The following is a 25,227-nucleotide window of genomic DNA, read 5'->3' on the forward strand; positions in this document are numbered from 1 at the left end:
TGAGGGAGCCAATATTTGAATCCAGGGAATATGAGTTCAGAGTCTGCGCTTTTGCCACTGCAAATACCACCTCACACTGTTCCCAGTCTCTGAGGAAAGAATTCTCCTAGCAGAGGCAGACAAGGGCTCTTCAAGAAATGAGGCATGGTCAGCAACTTCACCTCTACCTCTACAGAGGAAATGGACTCTCTTGAGGTCAATCATTCTTCACTTGTTTGGAAATGGGGAGAAAGGGCAGGTCCCCACTTAGAAGGTTTCACACTATATTCCCCGGGGTCTATAACCATGTTGAGAGTTTATAAGCAGCTCATACTCTTGTTGTTGCCTAGAGCCTCCTGTTATCCTGGTTCCTTTCTCATTTTAGAATTTCCAACTACCTTTGAGTGTTTTACGAGAGTGATTTAGCAATGAGTGACTTGACAGCTTATGGCTTAGTTTACTCATGACCTGGGATTTCAGAGGTCAAAGGCCAGAGCATACTGCTGCCTCTGATGTGTTTATGGATTTCATGAAAGGTCCTGACACTTCCTTCTCTTTCTTTTCTTCCATTTCCTTCTCTCCTTCCTTCCTTCCTTGCTTTCTCTCTTCCTTCCTTATGTTTTCTCCTTTCTAAGAAGAAAGTGAATGGGACCAAACGTGTAAAAAGAAGTGATTACTTTATAACTGATGTTTTCTTCCATAGGTTGACTTATTTATCCCAACAGTCCAGTGTGATAACTGAATAAGCATTATGGCATAATTTTGTTACCTACTTGTCTTGCATAGTAGTTCTCATCTGTCACCAAAATACAGTGGTGGTGGTGATGGTGGTGGGGCTTGTTGTTGTTTAATCCTTAAAAAGTCCTTTAAAATCAACCTATTAAAGACCTTTTCCCTTACAGGTTGATGGCAAAAAGTAATTGGGTAACACTGACAGATTAGGTGTTGGCCTTGCTTTAGAGCTCTCCCTTCAAACATCAAGGACCGACTATGGCCAGAAAATAAAGACCAGATGACTCTGACAATGGGTGTGCTCGTTCTAATCTCTCAGGATTAATAGTGCTTATCAAGAAACACGGAGCAAGCAATGTGTGCTCAGGATGAAACCCTGGGCAGCCTGAGTGGCAACCCGAGGTTGAGAACCAGAGGGGATCTGGAAGTGGGGATGGGGGTAAGTGTAAACACAGACAAGAAGTGAAGCAAAATGGAGCTAGACATGGAGAAGAAAAGCTGCAAGAAGCAGAAGGAGGAGACGAACACAGGGCAAGTACAGGGGCCAAATGACAATGGGCAGAGAAGGTGGCTGGTGGGACACTGGGGAAGGGAAATGAAGACAAAGCCTAAAGAACTGGGGAGGCCCAGGGCACCTGATCCTCACTCTGCTGCTATTGCCCCACTTCTCTGGTCTTTCCAGATAAAATTTCTCAAAGCATTATATACAGTTTTGCTGTACCAACTTTCCCACCTCCTATTTTCTCTTCAACCCACATTGAATTTCTGGTTCTAAAGTACCACTGAACACTATAAATTTGCTCACATTTCATTTCAGAACATGAGAGCTGGTAGAGACCAACTCCCCATTTCTTTGGGGCTTTTCCAAATGACCGTAATTAGGATCAAAATGGCTCGAATGTGGCATGATCTGTGAGCCAAACATTAGATTGCTCACATAAACTGGTTTCAACTGCTACTTCATATGCAGTTCGTCAGCTGAACAGCCCTTCACCCAATAGAATGGGATTGATTCTTCCCCTGTCACACCCAAGAGTACAGTGTAGATCATGGATCCCTGGAGCATTTCTATCACCATGATGCTTTTTCCAGGTTTCTCACCCAAGGGTCCTGTCAGAGTGGGGCAGCCCGGTTTCCTCTACAGTAGATTTCATTCCCATCCTGATCAAGTGTCTTCACTTAGTAGGAAAAGGGGGATCTTCCTTCTTTATGGGACACATATTTATTCAGGAGGTGATGAAACACTTCTGAGCTCTTTCCTGGAGATCACTTCCCTGAAAGCACTCCTAAAGACAATACCCACTCAAACCACAGCTCTTCTGGCAGTCAAGGAAGGCTGGAGTTTATCTATAGCCTAAGAACACAGAGTTAAGAGACCCGTGAATTTCTCCTTTCCATTTAAGTCATGCTTATGTGGAAGACTAATACGGAAAACAAATGAAAGAGGACCTGTGTTGGTGGAATCAAGAGCCACATGACCTCCCCCTTGGGCCCTTTAAACCCAAGGAGCTCCACAGAATTCTAGGGCCTTGTGAAGTCCACTGGTGACCAATAATCTCATCAACTTCCACTTGTTTGGAGTGCTGAGGAGATGGAGGTCCAGCAGGAAGTAACCCATGCAAGATCATGGAGCTCCTGACTGGCAGACCAGGGAATAGGATTCACTCTTCAAGTCACATAATGTGTACAGCTGGTAGAGACAACAGAAAGATCTTTGTCTCATCCTGTCACATTTATCGGCCACTCCTGGATGAAAAGTGATGCTGAATTTTGCCATCTAAGCACTGAGGCAATTCCTTATGGAAGGAGAAGGAGAAGGAGAGGAGGGTCAAGGAGAAGAAGAGGAGTTGGAAGAAAAGGGAGGAAGGAGCAAGAAGCACCAAAAAGATCAGGCTGGTTGGGATGATGTTAGCACTTTGCTTCTCCCAGCTACAGAGGTAAGACTGGCTTTGTCAAGTTAAACTTTCTCTGCTGAGAGGTTTGGGTAAGATACCTCAGAGTATCCTTTTACCAGAATGCAAAAGGTCTTCTAAAATGATGCTGAAGCCAGGTTAGAAAAAGTCAGAAATGCTCTTTAGTTATGAAGAAAACTCAGATTTTTCTGGAGGAAGTAATTTTCCCTTGGCAAAAACACAGATTTAAAAGGCCATAGAATCAGGTATGCCAATGTACATTTCACTAGGCAGATGCCCAACATCACACTCCATGATTCGTCTATTTAGAAGGGACTTTGATTTCAAGGGACCTAACTAATTTGTTCAAGGTCTGGTACCTATTAGGGCAAAAGGCATATGCATCCTTGGCTTATTCCCAAGTTATGCTTTGAGGATACTGAGGAATGATAAGATGATATTAGGATAAGGGCATATCAGTCTTGGCCAACAGTAGGCCCCGGTCACCCGATTTTTTAATCTTTGTTTCCCTCCCCTTTGCCTGGCCAGAGTCTCAGGTTTTAGCTTGCTGTGGAATCAATTTCTTCTTTGGCTGTCTTCTAGGTCGTAACTCACCAGTTTGAGCTGTCTGCTTCTGAATTACAATCTAAATGAGACTTGCAGCTTTCCTATGGCTAGGTCCCATTTTCCTATGTTAAATTCCTGACAACCAGTGATTCTTAAGAGCTGTCTATCCTTTGACAGGCAATATTTTTTTATGATTAAAAAGAAACCCTGTTACTGTTCTATAATTATTTTAGTTGCAGTTGTCCCAACTGCCCCCTCCTCTCAGGCATAGGTTTGTCCTCAAAGTAGGAGGAGTGTCAACAAACCATCAATAAACCTTGCTGTTCCATAGTGGTTTACGGAAAAAGAAGGGAATGCTCCCAGCTCTTCCTGAAATACATTCAAAACAATATTGACTGAGTGTTAGCAAAGTATGCTTGCTTCTCTGGCGCTCAGGAAGTTTATGTCTGACTTTAATTCCAAATGAGCACGCGCCATCAAACCCAGACATTCCAATCCACAACACAGGTTCCAGTGGTTGGAGGAGCTAGAAGCACTTTGGCCCTTAGTTGCTGTTTTTTAGTTGCTAGAGATTCCCTTTTGCTTAACTCCCTTCTCTAGACATATAAACTAACCAGAATTTCCTTAGCTCTATAGTAAAAGAAATAACGAATATTTGTGTAGTGCTTTAAGTGTACAGAAAGTGAGACTAAGAAGTCTCGCAGTGAAGACAACAGGGCTGATTTTAGATTGCCTTTTCTCTGGCCACACAGGTAATTCACTCCTGATCATGGGTAGTCAGACTGATAGCTTTATCATCACCAATATGTGCTATATACTCAGCAGCTAGCACATTTTAAAGATAAACTCCACATTTTAGGAGAAGTAAAACTGAAAAAGAAATGGCGTATCATGAATGTACCTGCTGAGCTAATGCCATTTCTTTTTTTATAGTGTTCCTGGACTGGTAAGCCAGAAAATGCCAGAGTGCACCAGGATTTCAACAAGGCTTTGACAGAGTAATATTGATATAAATATAGATACAGATATCAATATATAGATGTACCTATATATCTATATCTATACTAGGGGAAATGGAAACATGTAGACAAAGCAAGAGTGTGTTCTTTTTTGGTTAGACAACCATGTTCAAAGAGGGTTGATGAAGAAGAATTGTTTTCCAGCTTAGACGGGGTTCTAGAAAGTGCTTGCCACAGAGCTTTGTTTCTGGTTCAGTCCTTGGTGGGAGAAGCTGATACCATTTGTTCTTAAAGCTCCATAAGTGATTCCAATGCACAACCAAGGAGTAGACCAACTATTACAAGGTCAGTGGTTCACATCATACACTACTGGTTTGAACATTCACATGTTTCTTAACACCAGGAACTGTCTTCCAAATAGCCAATGCTTGCTACCATTTCATCGATGCTTAAAGCAAGGGCTGAAAGACAAGCCTGAATGTTCATTTCAAGTAGGGTGAAGGTTTGGAAAAGTACACATAGTAAAGGGATCCACCCACAGTCCAGTAGGGACTTCAACTGGATGTCACTGAGACATTTCACAAAAGTCAGATTCCATCAAAATCCATTAACAAGAACAGCCCAATTACCTGTGAATACAAAGTTCATAAAGAGACACTCTTTTGGTGCTGAAAAAAACAAATCAAAGATTTGTTTTATCTAGATGATTGTTTCTCTTTACTTAGAATCAGGTCATTATAACCACAGGTTTTAGAGTACATATCTCCAATCGACAAAAAAAGTTGGGAAGATGAGCAGAATGCTAACACTGATTTGTATATCCACAGGGGACTTTTGATTTCAACCCTGATCACTTTGGCAAACAGAAAGAACAAGGCACTTTATTATTGGAGACCACACTAAAAATGTCCATGGGTCACAGAACAACATGTTCAAGGCCAATTATGTCGAATGCAAAGACTTCAGGCAGTGGGGAACGGTAAGAAGCTTGTCTCCTTTCTGTCTCTGGAAGGGTACCAACCTCATAACATCAGTACAGTTAATAACTCTATGACCTTTAAAAGGCATTTTATGAGCAAATTAGGTCAATTAGCACTGAACAATTTACATTAAAAAAATCCCAACCACTTTGTAACTAGGGGGGAAGTAGCTAATTCCTTGCATCAGTGATATGTTAACTGGCAACATTCACAAAGGGCTTGTTCCGTTTCAACAGACACAACAAAGACACACGCTAAAAACCCAAATGAAAGGTGAATAGCCTTCAAACATACAGCCTGTCTTCACCTTTACCCTGTTCCGTTCAGTGTTATCTGTTCATTGTAATTTTACAGGACTCTGCAGAGCCCTCTGCTCTTTGCAGTGATCAGAGTGTAGCCAGTGTGAAGGGGAAGTTTTTGCAGAAGTGGGGAGTCCAATCTCCCTTTATGAATGTGTAAAAACCACTCAGTGGATCATTTCTCACCTTCCTATTCGTATAATCTCTCTCTGCGCACACAAACACACACAATACATATACACATATTTCCTACAATGAGCTAGACAGTGTGCTAAGTGATTTACATGTATTATTGTATTTAATTTTCACACTAACTCTGCAAGGTATTATCCTCATTTTATACAAAAGAAACAGGTTTATAAAAGTTTTAAGTGACTTGTTGAAAGTCCCTACAAGAGCTTGTAGGCTGTGAAGCTAGGACACACCAGATCTACCTGACTATAGGGGCCGAATTTTTTCACGACAACATGCTACCCTCTATTCTACCCACGCTGTCTTCCTTCCACTTAATTCCTTCTTACCTCCTCAAAGCCCAAAGGGGTGGATGGGTGGATGGTAGTATTGGAAGGTTCTCAGAGAAAAAAGGACTAACCTACCTCTCTTTTCTACCTCTCCCGAAGCTCTACAATTTTCCAATCCTCCACACATAGCCTGGCCATTAGGATCCAAAAAAATACAGGCTCCTTATGAGCTCCTGTTGGATCTTTTTCTCTCCAACTCCTCTATGGTTTCGGTGACTACATTTTTTAAATCCCAAATAAGGGCATACGGCCTGAGATGCTGTGTTGTCTTTAAGCGAACACGAGGGCAACATATCTGAAATCAAAACTAAGAAAGTACTTGTGGTGCCTGGCAGAGAGTGAGAGGGCTGGGTCAATATGGACCTGTTGATTGATTGAGTCATTGGAGGCTGATCACACACTGAGAGTAATGAACAAAGTTAGTCCAAGTCCTTATCAGTGGAATTCAACAGGGTGGTCTTTCTGACAGGTCTTTTTGTTATAGCCTTAATGTAGGCTTCCTGAACCTGGTGGCTTGTTGTCTGCAAGTACTTGTTTAGCTACAAGGCTGTGGATTCTAAGAGACAAGCTGTTCATTATGAGTTCTAATCCTAGGCTAGAAGATGCCTATAAAGATTAAAACTTGTTTCCTTTTTTTCTAACAATTAATGGCCCCGCTAAAGAGTGATCAGTTGTAATTGGGGAACTGAAGAAGGTAATAAATGCATTACTGAGACCAGCTGCTTTACAGCGCCATTTATTTAATCCTCAAATTTTGCAGGTTGTAAATTACTCATTAGAAGACAGAAAGCAAAATAGCTATAATCCGTTTAGTGCCTCCAAACTCCGAAGACTTAGAGGAGGAAATCCATGGAAACAAGAGGCCTGATGTGTTCTTTCACTGCTATTCCTTAATGGGCAAAGGTGGTTAAACAATAAGGATAAGCCCCAGTAATTATCCTGATGCACTTGGTCCATAGGTCAGGGGTGGGCTTGATTAAATTCATGGAGGGCCGACCCACAGACGGTGGGAAAATGCCCCTTCTCTTCCACTCAGCCCTGCAGGCAGCTAATCAACGCGCACATCTCACTTCCAGATTGTTTCATGAGACCAGAGCAATAGCACGGAGCATTCATTAGGGCACTCACTCCTATCTGTTGTTTCCCAATCAGCACAGGGACAGGACAAGAGGCAGAGTGTCAGAGAGGACTTAGGAGATGGTGAGGGGAGGCTGTCCCCCACTGCATACACGGGGGGCTGCAGCTCCCAATTACAAAAGGTTCAACTGTGAAAGCAACTAGACAGTGAGTGTGTAGGTTGCATGACATATACAGAAAGCCACATACATTTGGCGTGAATATGGATTTTATAAGCTGACCATGCAAAGACTTCACCATTTACCAAGGCCGATTCTTTTTATACTGAGGGGAAAACTCAGTTTTAGACTCAGTGGTAAGGATGCAAATAATATGCAAGAAGCCATCAGCACTGGCATACTATGTGTGTTTCGAGCTTGAGCTTCGAATGTGAACCTGTGCATATTTCCTTTTTCGGTAATGGAATGCCCTTTAAAAACGCAACACAGCTTCTGGCTCACCCTTAGGCAATGCACAACAGGAGAGCTACTGGCTCACTCCTGTGCTGAGCAAGCATTTCTTGCATACCCCTTGGCCTTTTACTCTCATGATCTGTGGCTCATCTCTGAATAAAGATGGTGGGCTTAGGCTCTGAAATGGAGCTTCTCTCTTGGCGAGGTAACCTGACTACATAAGGATCAAACCTCTGTTTCCACAGGAGCTAACCTGAGTTCCCCAACGCCAACTATTTCCATTCATTTTCTACCAGACAGTCTAATTACGTTTGCAACTCCGCCATGCTGGCGCTGTGTCTATCTCCCGCTCCATTCAATACCCAGCTGCTGCTGCTCAATAAATCATTACTGACAATGAGACAAAATCTAATTTAAAAATTATAGGTGTTCTGGAAATGCATTTATTCACTTTGTTAAAGTGATTATAAAGCAAGTGTTTCCTAGATAGATCATTTAAGCATGGCTTGCGATAAAAATACTTTTCTTCCCACATCTAGTTATGCTTTATTTTTTAACAGCAGAAAACTGTAGTAAAGAATTTTAAAGACCACTGCCATTAGGAATACTGATCTACAAGCACTTGGAAAGCTGCTGGAACACTATAGAAGATATTGAGAATAACTCAGAGTAATTTTGAGAATCATAACTTGGAGCTTCTATGTCACTTATCCCAGGAAAGAGCCCATTCTGGCCCCTTTTGGTAGAGACAAGAAATGACACTTTGCCCTCTTCCGAGGGAGGACATACATGAGTTTTCTCCTGACTTACCCTGAGTGGATTTTCATTAAGGTAAGGGGGTTCACCTTCCACCATTTCAATTGCCATAATCCCCAGAGACCAGATATCAACTTTCGGACCATAAGCTTTTCGAGTTACAACCTCAGGTGCCATCCAGTATGGAGTTCCCACCATAGTGCTCCGTTTACTTTGTTCAGGGGTGATCTGGGCACAGAACCCAAAATCAGCTGTGGAAGAAAAGTCAGTTACAATCAATTCAATTTCTTCTTCTTTTTTTTTTTTTTCCAGAATAGGTCACTTTCATAAATGGCCATACCTTCCTCCATTTGACAGAGTTTCCATAACACCCTAGCTCCTATCCATTATTACCAAATCCCTCCAGTGGCCCTGATTTTAAAAGGGTCTGAGATAACTGATTAACATGATGTCATTTTTACTAGTCCTCAATCTGGCTCCCTCCCCATGACTGTCCCCTCCAACTTACAGGATCTTTCAGTTTTCTAGTTGGGTATTTGTCATCTAGCAGATGGAAGACCCAAGAAATTCTGAATGTTAAACCCTCAGAATCTGGCCATGATCGACAGGAACATGGCGTTAGAAAAAAAATTCTTTACTTCAAACGGGGCTCTAAATGCTTTCAAACCAATCACATTCAATAGCCACTTTCTTCTCAGACAGGAAACAAGCAGAAATCCCCTGATACTCTTTCAAATACCATCTGAACAAAAATACCTACTCAATTTAACAGAGCCATCCATCCCAAGAAGAATATTGTCACTCTTTATGTCTCTGTGGATCACTTGGTTTGAGTGTAAAAAGTCCAGCGCTTGGAGGCACTATTAAATCAGAAAAGCAAGTTCTAATTATATCACAAAGAATTTAAAACCAGGTAAGTTTCATTTTTTAGATAATCATGGGGCAAAGGTATAAGTTTACAAGTGAAATAGGTTACTGTTGTCTTACCAGTTTAAAATCACATTCCCATTTACATCAATGCTATAAGTTAGCATTACACATTATAAAAGCTCCCAAGTCAGACTAGGACATGAAGAGTGGGGATGTGATAAATAGCAGTAAATCCTTAATACAGCCACAGCCAGACTAGCCAATTAAGAATCATACTTTGACCTAGTCATCTGGAGGGTGTGGATTCAGCTTGGTCCTACATAGGCACAGTAAGACTCTGCCTCCACAGGATTTGATTCAGGAGGCTGGAAGGGGGACCCAGGAATCTGCATTGAAAACAAGGGCCCCAAGCTACCTCTGATGGACAGCCATGGTTGGGAACCATCTCTAGGTTACAAAGTAGCTATAGTCACTTGTTGGGAAGTGGCTTTGCATCATGCAACATGGAAACTACAGGCTCAGGGTGGAATGGTCTCCTGTATATTAAAAGTTTGATTCATTGCATGAATAGAAAATACTTATGTTTGGTGGATACATCTACATGCTGGGGCTGGAGGAAATGGGGACCAAAGGAGAGCAAGGCAAGAAGAAATTTAAGTGAACAACTGAAAATAAAGAACAAAGACTAGCTGTAGTTATTTGGTTTTGTCTTCCTGTCACTGGCTTTCAAGTTTCAGTGGGTCAGAGTTCCTAATTGTATCTGCAGACAGCCTCACCACAATGAATGGGGTAGATGGTCAGGCCCAAGATGAGATTCCAAAAAGGAGTGTGTTTTTATGTACTGAGAAAATTGTAGTAAAATGTCCTCAGTTTTGCATGAAACTAGGGATACGACATTGTTATTGGATGAGAAGCAGACACTCAGACCCACTGGAGGGTTTTGAGAGACATCCAGATTGTACTGGGAAAGCAACTACTATCTGGGCTAAGGGAGAATCTTGCTTGAATTGCCTTCTCGAAAATGATAGGATTGTAATGGATTATATTTTACAAGGCTCTCGTTGTATATGCAGGGCAAAGTGATTATCATGTAAAAATCCTCCCAAATCAGGAAGAACTTCCATGCCGCCATTACTGTTTCCCAGGCTCACTGAAACTACAGCATGCAGGCTTAGATGCGGCACTTTGTAAATGGCGTAATAGAGCTCAAAATATCCAGAGCAAAGGGACTAAAATACACAACAGGCTAGGAAGAGAGGGGAAGGAAAGTGCTATTAGGAAAGGATCTGAATTGAAGTTAAGCTCTCCATTTTCTTTCTTTTTTTTTTCATAGAAAAGATGTGCTATTATTACTTTGGTGTTAAGCACATTCTGGATAATCAGAGATAAAAGGCTGCCAGTTCTGGTGATCTCATCAGCTAGAAACTCTCTATTTTCTTACCTCTCTGCAGACAGCTGCTATCTGGCCTTCATCCATACAGGTCTCTGTGACCACATCAGTCAGAGAGCCACCAGCCAAGTACTCCATGACTACCCATAGTTCATCACCCACTAAGTAGCTACAAGAAGAGAAGAAAAAGACATTGATTCAGGCCTAAGAAAGTGGGGACTTGCCTATATTCCCATTAAGAAGGTAGTTTGCAGGTAGTGTCTGCATTTGGCCATATTCTATAATGGGAGGAAAATATCAATGACTGGGATAAGAGGAAACTTCCCTAGCATTATAAGAGAATATGCAGGAAAATCAAAGGATCATCAGATCTCACTGTGTGCCATGGAAGAAGGAAATGAAGCAGAAGTCCTCTGGCGACTGACAACTGGCAGTCATTCCACTGTAAAAGCTACTTTCATTGAACAGGATCAGTGACTAGCCGTTTTGGTAACTTGAGCCATTGTGTTGATGTCTTGGACTGAACTGGACCATGGCACAGAGATATAGAAAAGATATTTATTCATATCTCAGCATTATTTTTGATTCTACTGAATTATTTTCAAGCAGTATTGGAATCAAAGAGACTCATGTTTGCAAAGGATTTTGCAAAGGTCTCGGTCCTATTAGAAGTTAGTAGCAATGTGCCCATTTTCTTTAGGTTGTTGTTGAGAGAACACACAACAAGTGATCAAACATGGGGAGGAAGGTCATCAAAGTCTGACCACTGGACCAATTCAAAATATCTGGAACCACTTGAAGGCACATTAGCAGCCAGGTTCAGCAAGAGAGGAATTAGAGTGAACGGAATGACCCCAATGATTCCATCCTGCCCTAAGTTCCACATCAGTATGAAGCAAGACTTTCAATTCAGTGGCGCTCCAACTGCAATGCCCGTGAGAGTCACCTGGGAAGCCTATTAAAAATGAACATTCACAGGCTCTACCTCATTAGGAAAGAAAGCATCCAAGAAATCTACATTTTTTTTTTTTTGCAAAGGCAATTTTTTTTCAAAATTAAAAAAGCAGTGTCGAGTCACTTTACTGCAGATAGCCTATAAGTGGCATTTTATGAAGCTCAGGTTTCGGCTGTAAAATTTGACTCCTTTTTTTTTTTTTCCTCCCTCTTCCCCCTCTTTCTCTGGTCCACCTGGCACAAAACACAGAAAGCAAGATTTTAAGCTCACTGAGGTTGGAGACCTCATCTTATTTCCTTTATATCCCCCCAGAGTACACAGCACAGTGGTGCTAAGCAAACACTTACTGAAATTGAATGAAACACGATGTTAACCACAAGTGAAGAGTTAGAGCTGTCTTTAAACGCCTATTTATAACCCGCTGCTAATACCACTGATGAAAGAGACATTAATTACCTGGTCCAAGAAAAAGGCTTGAGATTAAAGTCTCAATTCCCTAGACCTCACTGTCAGCTAATCACAAAGCACCCATTAAAGTGGGGCTGCTGCAGCCAGTCCTCTTCACTCAGACACCCAGAGACGGCACTCCCTCCAAACACTCGGTGAAATGTTTAAAACATCGCAGCTCTCCCCTGTACGCAACAGTCTATTTCTTGCCAACGCGGTCATGATCCGCGAAAGGAAATTACACATACTGCTCACACTTAGAAGCAGGACCATAAAGTGTGTCTTCCAACGTTTGATGGGTGGGCAAAGTTCAGCAATAGATGTGAGGCTCCCTATTCCGTAGCACTTGAGAAGTATTTGTAGAAGGGTTGCTACATGACTAGATCCTAAACAAAATACTTGGCCAAGCAAATGACATCGCATAAAGAAAACCAGTACGTAATGAGAGAAAACACTTACCTATCTAAATAATTAACAATATTGGGGTTCTTATTTTCCCTCATGACCAGAATTTCATTAATAATTAATTCCTTTTTGGGCTGCTGTTGAAGGTTCATCTGCTTTATGGCCACCTGAAGGATGATTGAAATGCAAAAATGAGTTACAGTCATTACACACACACAGCCATTGTTTTTTGGGGGAGGGAGTTGGTTTTGGGTTTATTTATTTTTTGGCTTGGGATTTTTGTTTTGTTTTTTTTTGTTGTTGTTGTTGTTTGTACACGGGGTAAGAAATAAATATTCTTTATCTTCCTAGGCTCGCTCCTAGCACCGCAAACTCGTGCTCTTTTCTTTGGTCAGTCAGGAGCAAATCACCCACTTCAGAAACTTTGGACACTGATGAAATCGAGTCCCACGTCAACCCAGTGCCACCCATTCTGTCAGGATAGAAGAAGAGATGTGATCGATATGAATGAAAAGACAGTAAAAATAAGGGTTGAATGTGAGCACTCACCTCTTGTCCAGTGGCAATGTCCAGCGCTGTGTACACTGTACCTGACGCCCTGCGAAGGTGAAAGTTATCAAATGAATAAGCAATCCAAATGTTATCTGTATATTTTATTTGAAATAAGACGTAGTTATTTCTAGGAGAGGGAAATCGGCCAGCTTAAGATACATGGATGAAATAACAAAGGAACAACTCCTTTCTGTGGTAATTCTACCTGAGACAGCTTCCGTGTATCCCTTTTGGTGGGCTAGGAACTCCAGTCAGACCTTCTGCAGCAATGAACTGAGCAAAATAGCTGCAACAACTGCAGTCCTCTGAATAAACTGAAGTACCGCTTAGGAAAGAATGTATCATCTCTTGCTTAGGCAACTATATATATCAATATATGTATATATTGATATGGACAGCCATTCTGTCCATATGCTAAAGGATTGATATATATATCTATATATGTACATATATGTACATATATATGTACATATGGGTCCTTTGTTGTGCAAATAGCAATTGTCTGGTGAGGCTGAAGTCACAGTAAGGTTCTGTGAAACACACAGGTACTCAAATAAATAAATAAATAAATAATCTTTAAAAAAAGAATATTTTCACCTAACAAATCAATCACACTCAATGCTGTATTTACTTAGTGCTGTCACTGCATAGAGCAATGAACAACTTGACTTTACTGTTTTTTCCCGTTTTTCTAAACTTTTCAGCAGCTTCTACTAAAAGGTTTCCTTCCAGTCCACCATCCTTTAAAAATCTATCATTCCTTAGGCCTTGGAAGGACTCCCACTTCATTCTAACCTCAATCATATGGGTCCTTTGTTGTGCAAATAGCAATTGTCTGGTGAGGCTGAAGTCACAGTAAGGTTCTGTGAAACACACAGGTACTCCGAACCACCTCCGCACCTCCATCCCCAAGCAAAAGGAAAGGTCTCATCAATTCCATTGAGCTGTTTGTGGTAAATAAAGGTATAAGGATGGAGAAGAGTCCTTATGATTCACCGGACATTATAATGCTCCAATATTGCTACTCAAAATTTCTAGAAACAATGTGCAGCGTTGGTGGTATAGTGGTGAGCATAGCTGCCTTCTAAAATTTCTAGAAACAACTTCTATTGCTTCTCCTTTGCTCTTCATTTATCTCTTGCTACTTTTTTATCTGGGTTCAGGAATTCTTTTCTTTCTTTTGTTTGTTTAATGATTTATTTGCTTATTTATTTGGGGGGTGGGCAGAGGGAGAGAGAGAGAGAACCTCAAGCAGACTCCGCACTGAGCACAGAGCCTGACATGGGGCTCGATCCCATGACCTGATCTGAAATCAAGAGTTGAATGCTTAATTGACTGAACCAATCAGGAGCCCCTTGAATTCTTTTCTTACGTCAGCCATTTCTTTGCCATGCTTCTCCCTCCTACTTGGATGAAGCAAAATATTTCTAACAAGCCTAGGAGGTTTACATTACCTGCTCCAAAGGAACAAAATGAGTGGGGCGGTATGAGGAGTATTTGACTATTAAAAGAGATCTGAGTTCTAATATTTGTCCTAACATCAACAAGTTGTGTGATCTTGGGCTAGTCACTTCCCCTCTCTGGGTTTCAGTCCCCTCGACTCGGAAAATAGTAATCACAATAACAGTAAAATATATTGAGTGTGTTAGACACTGCACTGAGAACTTCATATAAATCACCTTATGTAATCCTTACCATATTTCTATAAGGCAACCGCTACTACCCCCACATTACCTATGAAGAAACTGAGACTCAGAGAGATCAAGTGACCTGCCTTAGGTTAAACAGTTTACAATCTAAGTATGTCTGACTCTCTGACCAGCAAAATACAGCACATGGGCCACTTTATTTCTAGGGTTCGTTATTTTTTAATAAAAAAAAAATAAGACTTTTTCCATAAGTTCCACACCCAACATGGGGCTTGAGATCAAGCTGAGATCAAAAGTCCCATGCTCCACCAACTGAGCCAGTCAGGCACCCTGATTTCTAACGTTCTTTAAGTCCATGATGTACAAGCTACAAATTCCACTGCTTTATTTGTTCTGGATAGGTATTTAAATATCCATTGGAACTAGACTAAAAAAAATCGCCCTCACTCCATAGGTGCCTCCTAAAGCAGGGCTTGCAAGTTTCAGAAATTCCTCAGGGTTGAAGCTTATGTTAAATCAGCTTCCCAATTTTGTACGTTTGAGATTCGGGGCTCAGAGCACGTGGTTGGGGCTCATTAAGTATTTGCTGAACGAACAAATTAATAAAAGTCTTTTCAAGCAAACATGCGATTGCAATAAAACCTTTCCTTTCTGTGAAGGAAATGTGTCATCTTCTACTTAAATCAACATAAAACACTTCCTGCTTGGAATAAGCTCTCAGACATTCCTGATTGGTCCTTTTGTACTCAGGATCTCCTGGGCTCAAAGGAACAGATAACTGGACCCCACGTGTGCTTCAGCTGCAACTGTCTAACTCTGCAGAATTAGATTCTTAACTGCTTTAACTTGGTGTATTCTTATATATGTAGGCTACTCATACATTTCCTCCAGCTGCTGAAAAAGAGACAGTATCTGCAAAATGAGATAATAGCATCTACCCCATGGGACCTCAGAGAATCAAATGGCACTATGTAGCATTTAGCCCTGGGCCCAGATCTGAGCTGAGAATCGACATGGGAAATGCTATTATCATTTGTTGCTGTTGCTGTTACTGGTTTCTTGGTAGAGAATGCCTAATTTACTAGGTGTTAGTTGGTCCTTCCCAATCTCCCAGTCAAACATCCTTGATAGTGTCTGTCCCTCTTTTCAAAAAGGCCAAAAGCCAAAGGGGTCACCTTTTAGAGGTTCCACATCCTCTTCTTTCCCCTAGTGGTTTTTCTTTTTTCTTTTCTTTCAGTTTGGAATGCCTTTATTGAAACAGACCGTATATAAAAACCCTCCATATAAAATGGCAGCTGTTCCAGTTAAAGCTAGGGAGGTAGGCCCCAAATTCCTGCTTCGGTGACCTCCCCCTTAATCACTCCCCCCCACACCGTCCCCATCCACCAATCCCATTTCCACTGTTCCAGGGGCTAAAATTGTGATCGACTTGGAGTGCAGAGGGGATTAGTGTTTAACATCTCCAGAGATTAACCTTTCAAATCCTTGGGTTTAAGGCCCCCAACATCCCTCAGCATTTCATTGTCTTGAACTGCTAGAGTCCTAACCCTGGAATCCCAATATCCTGGGTTTTGTGACATTCTGTGGGATAGAATTGCCACAAATCCCTACTCCACAAAGGTTTAAAGGCCCTGAAATTCTAGTAGAACATCAGTTATTAACTCAAAAATTAGCTTTTCTCCTCACTCTCCCTTCCCCTGCCTTATCATATATATGTAACTGTCTAGTGGGAGCCATTTCCCCCTTCTTCAACTCTTATTCCCAGCCTTAAAATGGTGATATCATCCTCTACTCCACTTTCTACACCCCCCACCCCAACCAAACAGGTTAGGCACTTGGAATTCACCACTCTGACCAATAAGGTATTGGTTGGTCCAACTTCTAGCCTTCACACAATCCTCAGCTCAAATGCACAAACTTGGGGACTAACCTGCAGAGCACACTGTCTCCAACTCTATCTTTGCACCTCAAATGTTTCTCCACACCACAGCTCTGACTCCTTCTCATATTCTAACAATTTAAGATAACTGTCAATGCCTGTCCTTCTCTTATTCATTTACCAAAGCATTCTTTGCCCACTAATAGGTTATATGAACAGTAGTCCTCACCCCCAACTTCTCAAACCTTCCAGGGTTCAAATACAATAAGCTCCTAGTTGTGTGACCCTGGGTAAGTAATTTTACCTCTCTGTGGCTCAGGAATAAAGGATTAAATGCATACAGTGGTTAAAGCCAGGTCTGGTATACACATCGCCAATACACACTAGCAATAACAACCATCATCATCATCATCCACAGACTATAATTTGAGAGGTTAATGCATATATTAGGGAACAGTTACCCTTAATAATAACTTATATAACCGTAAGTATTATTGGGTTGACTGTTCCCTAATATATGCACTAAGCTCCCAAACTGTAGTCTGTGGCTCACCAGGAATCTCTTTTAAGCATCTGGAAGTTTCCAAGATACTTGATTTCTAAATTCTTAACAGAAGTTTTACATTTACCTAAGGCAGAGCTAATTAAAATACCACATACATTTCTTTTTAGCCAGAATGATACCGACTTTTGATTACATGGCATAGCTCACTGATCAGAAGCTCCGAGTAGTGGTTAAACACTCTTTGCTTCACTGAGTTTGAGAAATAAGCTATTATTTAATAAATATAGCTTAATAGTTGTAATTATTCATAACCCAGAATTCATAAAGACAAATAATTGAAAAGATCCTTGGTGGTGAAGCTGGGAAACCCTCTCCTTGTAATAAGTGAAACACAGTGGTGTCTACTTCTAAAGAAATGATCTTTGAGCCAACAACATGTCACATTGATTCCCCCAAAACTGGGCCTTGTGACTGCCTGGGATATGTCAAAGGATCTTAATGACAATCTTGACAAAATTAATCACTTTAAGTTAAAAAATCAGTATCATGCAGCACTTTAAAACATAAGGATGGCAGGAATCAAACTCAAAACTGTGAAAGTTAAAACTCCCAATTCTCTAGTAGCTTGGGCTGGTGTGTTAAAATGGTCAACGTTGTTGATTTGATTTTTATGCCACTTAATTATATTGATCTCTATTATCTCTCCATTCCAGTTCTATTGAAGCTAAATTGCTGTAGGGGAGAACACTTGTTTACAATGGGGATTTTGTTTATTCCAGACCTCAGTCACTCTGATGGTATAAAGAAATGCCTTATCGGGACTCCAGGAAAAACAGAGATCATCCAGTTTAATCTCATTACAGATGAGACATCTGAAGCCAAGAGAAGAGGAGGAATGTGCCCCAAGTTCACACAGCTAGTAAGTAACAAAGCCTCTTAATTTTGAGTGAGAGATATTTCAGTGGACCTATGCTACGGTTCAAGAATATTAAACCAAGAGATTGCTCAACTGTTGGGCCTCATCGTCAATTACAGCATGATGAGTACTGCTGGGTTCTTGGCATCACATTAGATGCTTTATCAACAATTTCTTCTTGACCTGGCCAAGCACTTAATACTCAAATGGAAACACTGGCTTCTAGCCTAAAGGGTCTAGAAAGAAACAAATAATTCACTATTTCTCCCTTTTCCTCCCAAGACAAGCCCATTTAATTATCAGCAATCTTCATCAGGTTTTGATATTTCCTGCTAAAAGCCAATGTCAAGCCATGATAATGAGTAGTTGCCAAGGCAGCAATGCAGTAAAACTTACACTTTCTATAAATCACTATGATTTCAGCATCGAAGTAGATTATAGGAGGGAAAGAAAGCAGGCAAGTAAGGCGAGGAGGAAGCTCACAGGCTGAGAGAAAAGAGAAGTGGACGAGAGGACCAGAGGGCTCTATGAGGTCCAAAGGAGAGCCTCGTGGTAATAAGTGTGAGGAATTCAGAAGGGATGGGGCAGTATTCACATTTAAGGTTTTCTAAGCAACAGTCTGGTGCTGATGAGGTCATAGTCAAGGATTTAATCCACACTGAGGATGGCTGTGTTTTAGATCTACTCTTTCTTCTTCTGCTGCTGCTAGAAGAGGCTGTCTCATTTATGGACATGACTTCCTTCCCGTCCACCCTCTCTAAATGGGTGAGCTCACTTGCTGGTCACCCTATACCCTATACAATTTGACAAATGAAGACACTGGAAGCGGGATGTGGGAAATTAACCTGCCCAAGGTTACACAGTTTGTCAGCAGCTGAACTCGAAACTGCATGAGTCTGACTCCACAGCCCATGCACTTAACCATGTCATGTTCCATTACAGACCTTTATCATTTTTTACGTCAATGCTAAGTGCAAGTGTGGCACTTCCAGATGCCCATGTTTGTATCTATTGCACTATAAAGTTCCTCCCTGAAATACTGCTCTGGCCTCTCATTTCCTGCTTTACTTAGTCCACTTGCCCCTTGGTAAGGCATTTACTTTGTCCCTGGACATGGTCCGGTTGACTCCTTTGACCGTCAGGAGCTGGATCTTCTGTTTTCTGACTCAGTTAAGCTTGCTCACATGGCCAAGAGTAGACTAGTTCTTAGGACTGAACTTTATGTTCTGCTGAGTATTTAAGATATGGTTACTACTTGTAGGCCCTTATCTTGCTATATTAATGCACCTGACATAAAGGTACCTGGATATCATATCATCCAATACTACCATGCCTCTATTCACCTTGTGGGGGCCTATGCCCTCTGGGCTTCAGGAAAGGTGATGGACAGTGTCGTCTGCAAGCAGTAACCTTTCAGAGAGAGTCCCAGGGTTTCCTTCTTGTGTAATCAGCCTCTTAAAAAATGTATCACTAAATTAAAACAAATAATAATATTATGTAAAAAGCACATTCTCAAAGTACCAGGATGTGGTACTGTCTTTAATTACTGGGATGATAAATCGGAACACAGGATTTTCTGTTCTTTAGCTAGGGCATGATTTGCCCCAAGGTGTCCAGGGTCCTCTGATTTTAAAGAGAGCTGTAACATGTTATGGGTGTGGGGCCAGGGAGCTCAGTGGGTTAGAGTCCCTTGATAATGAGGCCACGGTTATAGGCCTTAATCCCTGGAAAGGCCAGATAACTCAACAACTCACTCCAACACGAAGTCGAAGCAGCTGTTTCACAGTGTGTGCCACTGGTTTCAAGAGACAGGCAATGGGCGGGGTGGAGGGCAGGCAGCTTAATACAAGGTCATTAATATGGCTTGAAAAAACAAAATGCAAACTCTGCTAATGGTGGTTGATTGAATGGCACCATCTTTGTTCGCAAGGGACGGTACACAGCACAGTGCATTTAAGAGCATTAAGTAGAACATAGAACTACTCTTTGCCACGTGAGCAAGCTTAACTGAGTCAGAAAACAGAAAAGCCGGCTCCTGATGATTATATTAGTGCCTTGTAGGAGTGCTCTACCTTATATGGCCCAAAATAAGATCTGATAAGGAAGCAAATACTTTTGGGGTGGGTGGTCCCACTCGAAGCATCACCGCTATGAGCACACTAGACACCACTTCTGCTCTTGCCCATAGTTTCTTGAACAAAGAGAAACGAGTCAGAGGTTTTATTCTCAGCACTTCTCCCTGAGTTCCATGCTGTACCCTGCTTTATCGGGTTCTCTAAACAAGCTGTTATTCATTGAGCCCTTTAACCAGTTTCAAAACTATTCATCTTCAATATGGGAACTTCATCTTGCCATAAGAAGAGGGCTCCCCACTGAGTAGCCAAGAGAATTCTGAAAAATACCTAACAGGATAGATTAAATTTCTCAAGCCTGAAAACTAAAACTAATTTAGAGGACAGGGACTGAAGGTTTGCAAAAAATGTTTGTCCACAATTATGGATGGATTGATCATATCCTCATTCCATAGAATTATATGATTGGCAAAGATCCAGATGGTAGACGAAATGCCTTTGGCCAAACATGTTATCTTTAAGTGCAGGAGGAAAAAGATTTCAAGAAATGCTCCCACTTGTCATTTCTGACAAATTTAGCCATACAGTTGGTCTAAACTATGAAGAAATGTGACATACAACCAAGATACTTGGGCATAACACACCCATGGACTATGTTGACCAAGAGATCCTTCAGGAGAGCCTTTTGTTTACCATATAATTTCTTGTTAGGGCTCAGGGCTCAGGGTTCTTTTTTTAAAACATTTTCCCTTCTGTTTCTAGAATTGCTGTTCTTCTCTTTGATCTCCCGTTGGATTTGTAGGTGTTTGCAATGTTTAGATAAGCTATCTAGCTGATCTCCTGCTACCTGATGTAGCCTCAGCCTGCTACTTCTCCGTTATCTTGATTCCTCCTCAAACATTTTCCTTTCTGAAAATCAGCATGGTGATGACTTTTTAGTATAATAATAGAATCTCAAATAAATGAAGATGGCTGTTTCCATGAGGGTGTGGGCAAATAGGCATTCTCATGCACTGTTAGCAGACAATGTCAAGTGGAACAAACTCTATGGAGGGCAACTTGGACATTAAAAATGCCCAAATACTTTCACGTAACAATTCCACTTTCAGCAGTTTAACCTAATGATCAATTTGCATATGTATGAAGTCGTTTGTTCGTGAAGATCTCAACTGAAGCCCTGTTCATGCGAGCAAAATATTGGAAAGAAACTAAATGTGTATTAGTGTGGGCCTGATTAAATACATTATGATCCATCCAAACAAACAAACAAAAAACACTTCATCTGTTAAAAGAAAGAGGTACTGATATAGAATCATCTCTTAGACACAGGCAAATAACAAAATAGGAGATTTATAGTATGTTACCACTCATCTTAAAAGTAGAGTTATGACACAGACACACAGACACACACAAATACACACATACCCAGAGATGGTACAATTGCCCAAATACAAGGTACATATACAATATATGTGCCCAAATAAACAAGGTAAGGTATTACTCCTCCCCACCTGACCCCCACCAATTTCTCTCTCAGGAAAAAGGGGAAGTGCCTTATATTCAAATCCTTATAAAATCTCTCATGCACTATGGTAATTCTCCATATTCACTTATTATCCATGGAGTACTGTATGGGAAAGACACATTAGGATGAAGTATTCTTAGTCAATGCCAGTTTTGGATGCTCATAGAGACTATCTGTCAGGATTGGATAGGATGTAAATAAATTACTTCTGCAGGTATGATCAGAACTGCAAGTGTTAGATGTCATAAACAAGCTTTTTAAAGGTCACTTTTGAAATTAATGCAGTGAAAAGGGCACCTGTTAGCCCAAGATATGATAGTACAACTATCAAATACAACAGCGAATACAACTGATTGAAACCTACTCAAAATACAAAGACCTGTGACCTATAACAAGTTTTTTTTTTTTTTTAATAAAAGAGAATGCCTCCTCCCCCCACTTGGAATAAACTCAAAACACCCTTCTTTGGACTATTTTGGAAGTAAGTTGGGTGTTAACTCCTAACAATGAAATTGGCAATTTCATTTGATTTGCCTGTATAAACTATATTTCAGGGTAACCAAAGACCTTAAGAAGATGAGAGGTAAAGTTCTTTTCAGCAAAAGCATTGTAGTTAATAAAGTGTGGGAGGTAATTTTTAGAAAAGATAAGTTTTAGAAAATCACTATTTACTAGTCCCTAATTTAATTATTGATTTGGACAATATAGTCATCAATGGATGAAACATTAGATGAAAGACTGATGAGGAACTTTGCATTGAAGGGGACAGGGAGGAGTCCCCACTGAAGCTTCTGATCAATCTACTCAGCACTACACAATGGGACAAGCAGTGCCTTCTGATATAATATGAAATACTCATATGAAGACATCTTGCCAAAAGTTGCAAGAATCTTATTAAGCCTTTAGAACCAACTTTTTCCATTTAAAGGAAATACAGGGAATAGAGATGCAACTTACATTGACATTGAATGAAACTAACAGGCAAATCCAGAAAGTGGTACATTCTACAAAACAATGACTAGTTTCTTCAGTAAGTCAATGGTAGTGGAAAAAGAAGGGGGCCTGCTTTAGAGTGGAGAGATTTAATAGACACGACCCAATGCCATATGTGGATCTTCTTTGGATGTTGATTTGAAGGGATCAACTATAATGCATTTTTTTAGACAACTGGGGAACTCTGATAATAGATAATATCAAGTCACTGTTGAATTTTGTAGGTGTTATTATGGTATTGTAATTATATTAAAATATTGATCAATGTTGAACCAGGGTGATAAGAATAACACAATTCTGTACCATTCTCTCTACTCTTGTGTACGTTTTGAAAATTTGCAACAGAATTTTTAAAAAGTGATAGAGGAGAGAGTTATATTGTGAAGATGTAAATATACACTTATAAAATAGATTCAGAAAGCAATCATCTTAATATTATAAGAATGTGTAATTGCAACCAGAAATAAAATATCCAGGGACAGAATAATATGTGAACTCAAAAATATTCAAAATATATATGGATATAATATGTGGATTCAAAAATATTTATATCTATTTTTGAATCCACACATTATATCCATATATATTTTGAATATTTTTGAAAAGATGTTAGATGAAATTCAAATTGTCTACTTGGATAACTACTGGCTGTTTCAAAAGGGGGCTCTAATGATTACAAAAACAGTGATATTAAGATGCATAAGAAGATTTTGAATTATGCTCCTCATGAAATAGAGTAGAAAAATTTCTCCCAATGCACACATTATATAATGTGGCTTTATATATATAAATGAAAGTGATTAACAAGTTAAATATCAGAAATAGATATTCACCATTTGTGTATCCAACAGTTTACATATTCAGATAAGTAAAACACCTGTTTTAAAAATTACATCACTGTGTGACCTCATATTCACACATATGTGGCATGTGTGTGCATGTGTGCCTGCATGCCCAGAGAACCCATGGAAGCTTAATGTAAGAATCCCATAACATATCCTTTCTGGAGCTTTCCTTTGTACAAGATAACAAGGAGACTAAGGCACAAGGCTTGGAGGGACATTTGCTTTTCACTTTCTACTCCTGTAAACCTCCTGGTTACACCATGCCCAAATATTACCTACTTAGAAAAAAATCATACAAATAAAAATTACAGTGCAGCTTGTATCTCTCACTATGTTTCATGACACAGTCCCAACAGATCTTTTTTAGCATTATTTCCTGTTAAGTCCCCTGCTAAACTGGAGGTTTGTCCATGAGACTGATTTCACTCTTACCCCTGATTTCACTCTTCTGGTCATTCTCTGTTTCTTTCTCTCTCTCTCTCTCTCTGTCTTTTAAAGATTATATTTATTCATTTATTTGACAGAGAGATAGAGACAGAGAGCACAAGCAAGCAAGCAGAGTGGCAGGCAGAGGGAGAGGGAGAAGCAGACTCTCTGCTAAGCAGGGAGCCTGATGCAGGGCTTGATACAGGACCCTGCCATCATCTTCTGGTCTTTCTGATATTCATTCATCAGATAGTTGTTAAGGATTTCCTTTATGCCAGACACTGTTGCGGGCCCTAGGGATACCAAAGCAAATACAAACTAGAGTCTTAATCCAGTGTTCCTTTGGTTTCCTTCCAGCGAAACTGCCCATAATCCCCACATGTTAAATCCTACACTTTCTCAAGTCATGATTCAAACGCACCCTTCTCTAAGGATCCTTCATTTTACCTTCTCCCTGGCTCTAAATGGTCTGCCCCTCCTCTCTTTCCATCCCTGTGGCTCTTGTAATTATGTCATGCTACCTGCCCTATTCTGCTCAACAGAATAACAACTGTAGGTGTCTTTCATCTCTAATGATACCTAGTACTGAGCCCTTCACTATGTGCCATGTTGTGCTAAGCACTTAAAATTTTGTTAGTTAACATGGGGTGCAATAATGGTTTCTGGAGTAGAATTCAGTAATTCATCACCTACACACACAATACCCAGTGCTCATCACAAGTGCCCTCTTTAAAGATTTTTTAAAAGATTTTATTTATTTATTTATTTGACACAGAGAGAGAGAGATCACAAGTAGGCAGAGAGGCAGGCAGAGATAGAGAGGGGGAAGCAGGCTCACTGCTGAGCAGAGATCAGACCTGAAATCAGACCGGAGCCAAAGGCAGAGGCTTTAACCCACTGAGCCACCCAGGTGCCCCAGCCCCGGTTTATTTCTTGATACAACTTTCCTTCTCTCCCTGTTGGATGTTCTGAAAGACTGTGAGCCTAGAGTCATTGTGACTCTCAAAACCTGGTTCTTTTTTTTTTTAATTTATTTTTTATTTATTTTCAGCATAACAGTATTCATTATTTTTGCACCACACCCAGTGCTCCATGCAATCCGTGCCCTCTATAATACCCACCACCTGGTACCCCAACCTCCCACCCCCGCCCCTTCAAACCCCTCAGATTGTTTTTCATGGGAAGTTAGAGAGGAGAAGGGAGCTGGGGGAAATTGGAAGGGGAGGTGAATTATGAGAGACTATGGACTCTGAAAAACAAGCAGAACCTGGTTCTTAATGACGAAGCTGTTTTAGGTGCATTAAACGAAGCATGCACTCAGGGAAACTTCGCCAAATTAAGTAAGTCATTCGTTAAACAGGATCCAAACCATCTCTGAGTTGCATCCTCAAAAATACTTGTCTATTACAATGTTGAAGTGAGAGCAAACATGAAAGCGAAAGAGAAAAGGGGTCTGTTTTTCAGTGCATTCTTATGTAAGAAAAGGCTTTAAAAATGAATTCACATATATTAATGAGAAATCGGTGAGGCCAGCTGCTGACGTCAGTGAACTCAGCCCTCTGTAATCACACGGCTACTGCTTCT

General features: G+C 40.6%; 1 protein-coding gene across 11 annotated transcripts in view; it reads right to left on the reverse strand.

The window, feature by feature from the left end:
• Nucleotides 1–25,227, reverse strand: part of PAK3 (p21 (RAC1) activated kinase 3) — a 247,993-nt gene that overhangs the window by 16,937 nt on the left and 205,829 nt on the right. For all 11 annotated transcript variants that reach the window (XM_082717310.1, XM_082717317.1, XM_082717315.1 and 8 more), the window contains 5 exons: nucleotides 12,831–12,879; nucleotides 12,336–12,448; nucleotides 10,526–10,643; nucleotides 8,975–9,074; nucleotides 8,269–8,465 (listed from right to left, as the gene is read on the reverse strand). In XM_082717310.1, the coding sequence (XP_082573436.1) occupies nucleotides 8,269–8,465; nucleotides 8,975–9,074; nucleotides 10,526–10,643; nucleotides 12,336–12,448; nucleotides 12,831–12,879 (577 nt within the window). The remainder of the gene's footprint in view (nucleotides 1–8,268; nucleotides 8,466–8,974; nucleotides 9,075–10,525; nucleotides 10,644–12,335; nucleotides 12,449–12,830; nucleotides 12,880–25,227) is intronic.

Source organism: Mustela nivalis (genome assembly GCF_964662115.1).
Source record: "Mustela nivalis genome assembly, chromosome: X".
Classification (NCBI taxonomy): Eukaryota; Metazoa; Chordata; class Mammalia; order Carnivora; family Mustelidae; genus Mustela; species Mustela nivalis.